At 36.6% G+C, this 11,554-nt stretch overlaps 1 protein-coding gene across 1 annotated transcript; it reads left to right on the top strand.

The window, feature by feature from the left end:
* The first annotated feature begins 3,759 nt into the window (after window positions 1-3,759).
* On the top strand, window positions 3,760-11,554 carry tstd1 (thiosulfate sulfurtransferase like domain containing 1). Its single transcript, XM_028802018.2, has 4 exons — window positions 3,760-3,881; window positions 5,968-6,096; window positions 6,941-7,103; window positions 11,182-11,554. Exons 1-4 carry the CDS (start codon window positions 3,869-3,871, stop codon window positions 11,234-11,236), a joined length of 360 nt encoding a protein of 119 aa, XP_028657851.1. The 5' UTR covers window positions 3,760-3,868; the 3' UTR covers window positions 11,237-11,554.

Raw genomic sequence — 11,554 nt, 5'->3', positions numbered from 1 at the left:
AACAACTGGATAGAAAAGTACCAAACTCGAAATTTAAGCCTATTATGAGATGAAGATGTGTTGATTAGTTTTTGAGCCAAATCATGCAGAAGAAAGAAGCTCTCTAGAGGAACACTTAAATACTGTAATTCTGCACTTAATTATGAATTCTTCTCATTAATTGCTATGGTAATGACCTATTTAATGATCAGAAATATCAGCATCAGAGCAGTAAATAATTACTGAAATCTTATAGAACAGTTTGGGTAACTTGGTTCCTAGAGCGCAAAGTCTACTGACACATCCGAATAACTTTTTACTTTAAATGAAGTATACAGAAAGTATTGTAATCGTCCAAAAATTCGATGTTGAGATATTGATGAATCTCGATGTTTTAGAGCTCCCTGAGTCTGAAAATACCATTTTTGGAATTATGTCTGTGTGTCTGTCTGTGTGACAGTGTGTATGTAAACACAATAACTTGAGTACGCTTTCACTTAGATCAACCAAATTTTTCATACAAGTATTAGGTACATAGCATGTATTTCAGTCAACGTTTGGGCTATTTCTGCTAACCGAAAGTGGTATTTTACCTTTTATTCATGCTGCTGCAGTTTCCAATTTATTCAACTTTACTTTTGTAATAATTGTTAAATATATTATTCATTTGATTTGATTTGTTGTTGGTGGTTCTTTAATATACATCATATAAAAATATAATCATTCTCTTGCAGTTTACTACCTGTGTCTTTTGTCCAGGTGTTCTGGTTTTTCTCCCAAATCCCAAAGAATTGCATGTAAAGTATTTTGTAGGTTTTGTTCAGTTCACAAATATCAGAATATGATATGTACCTCACTTCTGTGTCCACAATACAATAATAATATTTCATTGCGTTCTTGCCTATAATTTTTGAAATTAACAAGGACATAGAAGTGTCTGTGAAGGGGAGATACATGTAATGAAGATTTAGGATGTTGCAGCTCAGGTCTGATCTCTCCACTTGCCATTTTTGACTCTCTTGCCAGCGAGCAGCCTTTGTTAAACTAAAAGAAAAACGTTTTAGATGACTTTCAAAGTGGAGCAACATAATCAGACAAGTTATTGTGGCCCTGCAATGCAAAAAATATGTGGTAACATCTATTGTTCCTGCAATTAAAACAAGCCATGAAATAAAAGGACTGAGCAAAAAAACAGTTAGGCTAAAGTTCATTAGTGGTCAGAGGCAGATCAACTACAGTATTGAGGCATTGTGAGTGTATACCAATAGGCTGTGATGGCAAGGGGTCAATGAAATGATTGTGAATCTGTGAGTCAAATTGACCAAGGTGGACTCCAAGTTATACCTGACCCAGGAACAACATAGTAAGAAATGTGACCCGGTGTTAAAAGTATGATCAGCTCTCTGTTAAGGAGTTAAGACACCCAGGAGACTGTCTGGGCTTTAATCTGGCCTTGGTGGAGGTAACTGAAAAAGATCATGCACCAAAACAGAAGACGAAAAATCTGAGACAAAAAGGAAGGCAAAGTTTCAAACAGAAAGGAGCCTTGTCTCACCATCTTTCACATGATTGCTGCCAAAATGTCAAAGTTCACATGACCTGTGTGTCACATTACAAACAATGGCCATACCTATGGAAAACAACACGGTCACACCTGTAAAAATTCAAAATTGCATTGCAGTAAATCAAGATATTAAAAAAAAGAGAACATTTCAATATATGAGAAATATTAAAATAATTTAAAAGGTCTCAGGGAATCAGGACAATATGAATTCAGTGTGCACAGAATAGGGAGGTAGAAATGCAAAAAAGAAAAAAAAAATGCCAATCCCACCTAAGTGGAGTTTGCTCATGCAGTTCTACACAGTTTATTGAATGCCCACCCTTCTCTATCATTTGCATTCTTCTCCCAAGAAACAGCAACTCAAAATTAAAGTGCTAATTACAAAAACAAATATATTGACAACATTATATAAAAGTACAATTTTTCAATTTTTGATTTCGATTTCAAATCTTAAGCATGAATTTGAAGCGACTACTTGGTTTAATGAAACAAGTCAGTAGAGTTATGTGTATTTTAATGTTTCATCTATTTACTTTCAACCGGTCTATTCAAATACAGCATGAATGTATGGTGGCCTAAACATAAATTTACACAGGGTTATGGCCGTGTTACTTTAAATTCATTTAATACACGTACACTTAGCTGTGCACCCTGCCCTTTATTTACACGTTGGTCAATTATGGTAATTGTACGGCTTTCAAAGTCCACTAAACTAGGGAGAATGACATACAGTAGGTCTTATACCATCCTCCCAAAAGCACATATTTGCATTCAATATACAGTATTTAATATTTTAATTCTCTTTTTAATTTGATCTGATATTGTTAACAGCAACAACAATTATTATTATTATAATAGATAGATAGATAGATAGATAGATAGATAGATAGATAGATAGATAGATAGATAGATAGATAGATAGATCTTTATTGTGCTATTATACAGTATATATTTTATATTTAGCTATGTATATATGTATTTTCATCAGAAAAGGTTTCTTTTCACACTTTTCTAGACAGAATAGCACTTTTTGTAACTCATATAAGTTAATACAGAAAGCAGAAAAATATTAAAAAGAAACATCATCAATAGGAACAAGAGAAGAGCAAATCTCTACTTTCAAAACCACATTAAAAATTACCAATCTAGCAGAGGAAATCTCATCTTTAGGGGTGGGATTAACAAGGGACTGAGAGAAAAATGACAGTTCTGAAGAATGCGCTGCATGTCACTAATTACCTTAAGGTGTGAGTTCTGGTGTCTCAAAGCTGAACGTTTTCAACATCACACAGAATGTAGACTTCAGATAAATTCAAATTATCTTTCCCCATGGCTCTGAACTAGATAGGATGGTAAGAAAATAGATGGATGGAGGAATAGAATAATCACCCTTAATTAAAATAGCAAAATGTTTCAGTTTTTTTATATTCCAAATACTCAAGTCTTCCTTCCATATCCCAAATATATGCAGACAAGGTTGCCAGGCGAGTCTAAACTGACCGTCTAAACTGACCGTGGGACTGAAATGTAATGGTGTCCCTTCAAATGTTACTTCCCATCATGCATTCTGAACTGTGCTTGTTCTTAAGAGTTTTTTTATTAACTATATTGCAATCTGTAGACCCTGCCTTTGATTGAATAAGTTGGAAAACTTTGCTGAATAAATCTGTGTGCAATATAAGTGGAATCCAGCAGGCCAGGAAGTTTGCTTCCAACTCCCCATAACTGAAGAGCACTTCGCTTTTTTGTAAAAGGGTTGCTAGATATTCATGAAATACTTTGGTCTGGCTTGTTGTATGTAAATATGAAATAGTGTTAATAAAGAGATAATTGTCTCATTTCATTCATGATACACTTTCATTCACTTTATTGTGAAAATCCATATTGTTTATTTAATGCTGACTGCAGAAGTAGGGTGTGAAGTCACTCACTAATACCCATCCATTCATTCCGTTTCACATCCACTCTTTTCCAGTGGCAGTCTTTAGCATTTGAACTGCATATCCTCTGGTGTTTACTAGAAGACCTACAGCTTTTCTACCAGACAGGAAATGTTATAATCTAATACATCGGATTATTCTAACCATTATCCATAGTAAATGAGTGTACAAGTTGTTTAAATAAAGTGTAACAGAACGTTGCCTGATTTGCGTTTGTCAGGATGACTTGCACCTTCCGCTGCTTTTACGTTTTGCCGTAGGGTAAGTCATTTGAAACCGCCCCTGAAGGAGTTACTTCCTTACTTTGACTGGAGGTGGGAACTTCAACGTTAGTTAAAGAGAAGCGCGAGCTGAGGGAAGTGAACTCCAGATAGATCTCCACAACATGGCTTGCTCAGGTAGACGGGTTTTGTTTTTCTGGGTTACTTTTATTATTCTTTTAACAATTACCGTTCGATCACCATGTTTTGAGTTTTCTTAACGAATATTTCAAGATCGATAAGTTTCTTGTACTGAAAATTTTAAATAAGATTGTAGTCTACTTAAAATTCGCAATACACGTATTACTGTGGTTTATAAACATATGAGTGTAATCAGTAGTAGTGTAAAGCTTTCCGTTTAACAGCGTGCACTTGGTGGCATCTTAGTGCATATCACCTACAGGGAGCTGAATTTGAGTCTTCTCTCCGGGATAATCACAGCGGGTGGTGTTTGTCTGTTCTGTCATTTGTTTTTTGCTGTAACTGTCTTCACTTTAAAATTGATCCCACTGCCACATTTCATCATCCCCGATTCTCGACTTTACTACTCAGACCATCGCTTCTCGTATAGGATGGAGAGCTGCAGCCACGAGCGCACGCCGGTTGTTTTCTTCTTTAAAGTATACAGCATCACGCACGGCAGTTGCCAGGCAAGTGTGTTATTGAGCATATATTTAGGCACAGATCGAGCAGCCTTTTTCAATGCAAATTTAGAGAAAACTTTATTCACTGGCTCCACATCTAGCGAAACCAGAATGAGCATCGCTAAACCTGTAAATCAGGTAAAATCGGCGCTTTAATATCGTGTCTCTTAAGAGCCGCTGTTTCAAATACACATAAAACAGAGTTAAAAAGAGCTACGGTTTGTATAATACCTTTGATGAAAGTCCCACATTGCCTGATTTTATATATAAGATAGCACCCTTTTAGACCAACATTGCATTTATTGGTCCAGGAGATCAGTATATTTCTGGTATGCTCAGTCTGCCCTAACAACAGTTTCTATATTTGAATTTTTAATTACCACATATACAGGTATTGGCAAATGCCCCGTTATTTCACAGATTCACGTCCGACTCGGTGTATTGTAATTTAAATTACATAAACTGTCAACGTTTTTAAAAATACCGTTCTTGAAGTGTTTTATTTCTGCCAGTGCTTTAATAAGAATTGTTTTCATTTGTACCTCTTTTGCTCCGTCTCCAATAGAAACAGTTGCCATTGTTATAATGGCTTCTGTCCTGGGATCTGCTTTACTCTGTGCCACCTTAGAATTGTCATGGGACTACATGTATTATTTATTTATATGAAACAAAAAAAAGGCTTAGCTAAGGCCTTGTCACATAATGCTAGTTGACAAATAGATGCGCTGTAGGGAGCCCCCTGTATTCAACTGTTAGGGTCAGTGCTTTGTAAGTTTTCTTAAAGCCAAGCAAAGTATTTGTTAAGCTCTTGTTACATAGCGGGAAATAACTGAAACATGTATCTATCTGTTGCCTATTGCAAAGTGTGGCTAAGTTATTGCAGCTTTTATGTTATTATCATTTATTAGTACAGCACCTATGCTTTCTAAATCTTAGTCAAGATAAGTAACATTAAACTAAGAATGTGGATTTTATCACAGCACACAAGTGCACAATTTGTATCTCCCTGATTTTTCCAGTATCCCATTGTGTCGCTGGCACAATCATGTACACCAGTTCACACCAAGCCAGTTTAGTTCTACTAAACAGCCAAAGAGTATTCTCTGAACTGTTTTTGGAATTACATGCAAGAACCAGTAGAATGTGTAAACTTGCACAGAAGATCCCCTAGCTTGGGAAAGTGCAGTGAGGTGGCTACACTAGCAATTACCTTACCATGTGTATTCATGCACTAATCTTCATCCATCCATTTTCTGAACTTGCTTTCTCCTCTCTTGGGTCACTGTGAGCCTCAGACAACTCTGGTAGCATCTCCTGCAATGTCGGAACAAGTGTTTGCTGTCAGTTGACAGTAGGAAGTACATACACACGTACAGGAACCAGTAGTGCGCAGTAACAGGCCTTGAGGTATGAGGGAACATTGATAACCACTGTGTGGCCCATCTATGACCATGAATGACAATCTTACTTGTACATGTGATGTCAGAGGCAGCAATAAGTGAAGAATTCTTATGATATTTACATCTGTTCGGGAAATCTGTTCATTTACTTTGCTTCTTGTTTTATTTTTGGGATCTCAGACAAAGTTATATCATACAGTGATCTGAAGTCTTTACTGGACCAGGACACTCCTGATTTAGTTCTTGTTGATGTCCGCACTCCAGAAGAAGTTGCAAAAGGAAAAATCCCCGGGTCAATTAATATTCCAGGTATATGTTGTTTTATCTTTTGCTGATTTCTCGGGTTCAATCTACACATATATTTTTTTAAATTTGAACTTTGATATATTTTTTTTTGTTTTTTATTTTGCCTTATACAATTTCTTGTATTAGGAATTTGTTAGTTTTCGCATACCCCTTGTGGTCAGAGCGCAGGGTCAGCCATTGTACAGCGCCCCTGGAGCAATTACAGGTTAAGGGTCTTGCTCAAGAGCCCAGCAGAGTAGGATCTCTTTTTGGCAGTGACAGGGATTCGAACCAGCAACCTTCTGGATACCAGCGCAGATCCTTAGCCTCAGAGCCACCACTCCGCCCCTGATATTGGATAAATAGTACAAGCTTATGTTGCAGAAAATGTCATTGCTGTATAAGATGGCTACATTTCTCCATCATAAAGAAATTGTCATTGTCAACTGTCACCAGGTTTTTCAAGATGAAGATTTTTATCTCATTGCTAGCAACTTACAAATACTTCACAAATGACATCCTGTTGCAAAGCAGCTCAACAGCACGAGTGTCATCTAGCCCGGTCTGCACAAGTGTCCAGATGCTATCTTGCTGCTTGAGGCAAAAAATTAAATTGAACAGATTCATCTCATTTTGCTCAGCTCACATGAACGATAAAGGGGGGATTTGTAAGATTTTTCCATTGAGTTTTTATTTTTAACTGAATAGAGGCTTTTTAAAAATAAAAACACATGATGATGCTTTAATTTTTTTTACCCTTTATATTAGCAGTGTAATGTCTCTGATGCTCTGTTGTATTGTAGTAGTATTTCTCTTCATTTCCAGTAAAGTTAATTTACAACATCATGTGCTTGTTCCTGTTGTGCAGTGGAATCTGTGAAGAGTGCATTCTCCATGGATGAAGATTCATTCCTGACAAAATATGGCATTGAAAAGCCACCTTTGGATGCGCCCCATCTTGTCTTCCATTGTCAGTTGGGTCGCCGTGGAGACAGTGCAACGGAAACGGCTCGGGCTCTAGGATTTAGCAGGTGATTAAGGCGCTTGCTCCGGGTGCTTTGTTAAAATTGTAGAGTCATGCTGACAGGAAATTTTAGTCTAACCAGATTGCTTCGTTTTGTTCACCTTTAATCAGCCATGTTACAAATGAGCCCTCTAGTGACAGGGATATGCATGTAGAAGGGAGATTGCCAGCAAAGATCAAAGTGTTTTGAATTCTTGGGGAATGGTGCTCATACAGGAAAGTGCCTTTTCCTGCTGTTTTAGGACATAATTTTATAAAATGTAAACATTTTTGACTAACCTTGTAAAAGAACGAAAAATGGAATCTAATTTTAGAAAAAGTTATCTATTCTAAACTGCAAGTTTTCCACTAGATTACATACTCTATTTAGATCTGCAAAACTCTATGGAATAAATGAAAAAGCTTTGATGAAAACTAGCCAGCATAACTCATCAATTTCTATTTGATTTGTGAAGCTGAATTGCATGGCTACACTTGGGTCCCAATCCGGGTGGTTTGTTGAGTGGTGGGTGTGACAACTCGCTGTAATCAGCACATCCTCCCAACCTTTCAAGAGCCCCAGAATATAATATATGAACATTTACTAATTTCTATAGATCCATTTTAATAAAATTACATATTTACTTAATTATAGTATTTTATTTGTTTCATGTTGCAGTGTATTATTATTTATTAATTAATTTAAAAAAAATCTATTTTGATTCAGTGCCTACTTACACAATAAGAGCTTAAGAAACTTTACCACTCTAAAAATGCACATATTGTGGACCACCAGGGCGTGTACAGCTGCCCTGACCCGACACAGACAGGCAGACCAAACGAGTTGCCACACAACACACGTTTTATTTTAGGTAGGGCAGCTCTTTCCCTTCGCTCCCCACTACAGAGCACAGCACATAAGCACAAAGTAAAGCACCAACACGAATACACAGCCCTTTCCTTCCTTCTTCTCTCTTTTCTCTACCACCTCCACTCTTCTTCCAGCAAGTTCCGTCCACCTCCTCCCCACTCTGGCTCTCTGGATGGAGTGAGGTGGCCCCTTTTATAGGGCACTCGGAAGTGCTCCAGGTGCTCCCAGAACTTCTTCCGGCAGCACTTCCAGGTGTGGCGGAAGTGCAGCAGCCCAATGCTCAGGAACTGTCCAGGCGCGCCCTGGCGGTGGCCATGAGCTCCAACCAGGTTGAGCTTCTAAGCTCCAAACCCATGGCCCCGCTGTGAGCCAGAGGGGTTGCCCCCTAGTATTCCAGGGGAGGTATTGCTCTGAATATGCCCTCTCCCCTGGTCCTTCCATCAGAGGGGCATCCCGGCCAACCACCATAATATATATATGGCATAAGTGTTAAAAAAAAAAAAAAAAAGTAATATAAAACATTTTAAAAAATGACAAAGTGAATGAATAAGTTTTAAAAATTAATTAAAAGCATTTTTGTTTGGCCAAATACATAGTCTTCATTAAACCCAACAAGTGACAGCAGTCATTCAGCATTATTTGGTGTTAGCTGTGGATAATGATTAAAAGCACACAAACCAGACATAACGTGCAGAAGTATCAAAAAATCATGGCTACACAAGGAGTTACCAACAATGACAACAGATATGCCACAGATATTGCCATGTCGGGCTTTGAAAGTTAATACTTTAATTTGTATATGCCAATCCACACAGAGCCTATTGAAATGATGAAGACCTGGGGTAAGGCTAACTTGGAGCCTTTTGTGTGACAAACAATCTGACCATTTGTAAATATCACTTGAGTAGAGTGCTAGAGATGATGTTAGTCAGTCAGGTGTGAAAAAGAAACCTGACAGCAGAAACGCCTAATTAGGGTCCCCCAGGTGTGGAGTCATTAAACAGAAAGAGAGAACACACAGAGATGAAGAAGGATTAGTAAATGTGAATGTAATCCGCATAAATATAAATTTGATGCTCTATTTGGGAATGAATAATATTGCCTAAAGGAAGGAAGCAAGTGAATGCTCAAGCATAAAACTAGATGTTTTGGTTGCTTAAAAAAAATTTAGCACTGTTGTTAGAAGTACTGCCTCAAGGCCGCAGAAGTCAGGGTTCAGGTACCAGCACAGTGTGGAATTCGCACATTATGCACATGTTTGTTACAGATACTCTGGGTTTAGCTTAAAAGCTAACAATTTGCAGGTTAGTTGGATTAATGACTGTAATCTTGCCCACCTACAAAACTCAGAATTGGAAAATAAGTCCATTGCAACTATAAAAAATAAATTAGGTAATTTCAAAGAATTTCTTATCAGGGTTTTAATAAATCTTATACAAAAAAAATAAATAAAACGGCTTAAATATGTGAATAAAGACACTTTTAAAACTACAGCAGTAAACTGAACATTTTACAAAAAAATGTAAAAAATATTGGACCTGGAGGAATACCAGAAATTTCAAGGCATTAAAAGCTTTTGAAAGGTTAGAAGAGAAAGTGAGGAAAGAATCAATATTGAAAATAAAAAACAATTGGTCAATAATTATTTCAATACTACTAAGAAAAATGACATGGATAGGGTCAAAACTTATTCGGGGGTACCAAAAAAAGGACAAGACGATACTCGAGAGTCAACGATAACAAAAAAGTTGAAATTGAAAATGAAATCCTACCACTGGGGCCTACTTGGGAAATAAGATTACTGACGTTAAAGGTTCTTTATATTATTATTTATACACCGAGTGATAACATGTAGTGTGAACACCACCATATTCATAGAGTAATACCTGTTATATCATCAGCGTAGCAATCTAGATCACAAGATCTTGAAAAATGGCATCATGTAAATAACGAAAATAATGTTAATGAAAATCATCCTTTAAAATTTTAAATAAAATATGAACCTAATGGCAAAAATGGATTCCTCATGTTTCAACACCCCAGAATATGCAGACAAAAGGTTGTCTAATACTACAGAAATTATATTTTGCCCAAACCCAAATTGCTGATATTTGTCCTGAAGTTTTGGTAATGCTATTTCAATATTGCACAACAGGATAAAATGATAAAAGCAAATTTGCATCTCAATCTCAAAAATTAAAGTAACACGATAACATTCTCATACCCACTTAACTCAGCTGTGGGGTGTCAGTAGACCAGGGCCTATCCTAGCAGCATCAAGCACAAGGTATGATCACGTCCTCTATAGGGTACATCTACAGGGAACCAATTAAGAGCTGCCAAGTAGAATGACTTACAGTACACTGTATATTTGTGGGATGTGAGTGGAAACCCAAAGTAGCTGAAGAAAAATCTGCAGAGAATATGCAAACTCCAAGATCTAAAGCCAGTCTTCTCGAACCTTGAGGCAGTAGCTTATTTCCCTCATTTTATTTGTGACCTTCCAGTGTATTTTCCAAAAATATATCTAACATACCCTGTACTTTGTTGTGTATAAAAGTACAGCTGTGTTTCTCAGGTTAATGTTTGTACTGCTTTTAGCACTTGTTTGTTTTAAATGCAGTGACTTTAGGATACCAATTGACAGTGAGTTTTTAATTCAGTTCAGTTTATTTTTGAATTTTGCTCTTCATTGGTTAAGTGCTGTAATGTGTGTGCAGGCAAAATGCAATTGCAGTCTTTACAGTTTCTAGTTACATAATGAATCCACATAAAGACACAGTCACAAGCAACACCAGCTTAGTTTGGCCTCTTCAGTCTAAATTATTTTTATACCATGTGTTACCTGCATAAAACATATTTTACCTATGAAGAAAAAATAAATCTGAAAAAATAACATAGAAAATAGAAAGAATAACTGTATATTTCTTTAAAGGTAAAACCATAAAATGGCTTTCTAATTTTTGCATACAACTAAAGTATTATTGGTAATTTTATAAAGTGAAAAAAGAAACAGATCATTCAAGAGAGCAAAACATTAAAGTGTAAAAATAAATAAACCAGGAGAGGTGACAACTGCATTTGAGAAAATCAGGAATAGTCACATACTGTATCTACACGTAAATGCACGAGGACTAGTTCTTTTCATACTAAGCTAACAGGGAAGGTGAATGTTCTTTATCAAAGGTGTCGAGTTTGTTAACACTGCTGTTAACCTTCTGTTTTCTTTCTACAGTGCTCGTAATTATGCCGGAGGATACAAGGAATGGGCTGAACGAGAATCTCACTGAGGAGGATACTGAAATACATTTAATTTTGCTGGTCTAATTAAATTATAAAAGATAAACTATTTTATTGTTTTGATACCTGAACCAGTTGTATGATGACTGTTATATTTCTTTCTGTAATTTGTTTTTGCACAAAATCATAGTTTACATGTAAAAAGAGCTGAAGGGGGATTTTTGACAAAACCTTTGGCTTAACATGACTCCTCGGCATTTCTTCCAGAATGCTGGTGGGTCCACACTACAAGCCTATTTTTAAGTAGCAGCTTCTTTTAATTGCCTTAATGCCTTTCATTTATTTTGAATAAAGATGGCATGGTGGTA

This window comes from Erpetoichthys calabaricus, chromosome 1 (genome assembly GCF_900747795.2).
Source record: "Erpetoichthys calabaricus chromosome 1, fErpCal1.3, whole genome shotgun sequence".
Lineage (NCBI taxonomy): Eukaryota > Metazoa > Chordata > Cladistia > Polypteriformes > Polypteridae > Erpetoichthys > Erpetoichthys calabaricus.
This window is presented reverse-complemented; position numbering and strand designations above follow the sequence as displayed.

Excerpts from the sequence above, each read along its gene's own strand:
- tstd1 (XM_028802018.2), top strand. Across the intron at positions 6,097-6,940 it reads CGGGTCAATTAATATTCCAG|TGGAATCTGTGAAGAGTGCA; the intron begins GTATATGTTGTT and ends CCTGTTGTGCAG. Across the intron at positions 7,104-11,181 it reads CGGGCTCTAGGATTTAGCAG|TGCTCGTAATTATGCCGGAG; the intron begins GTGATTAAGGCG and ends TTCTTTCTACAG.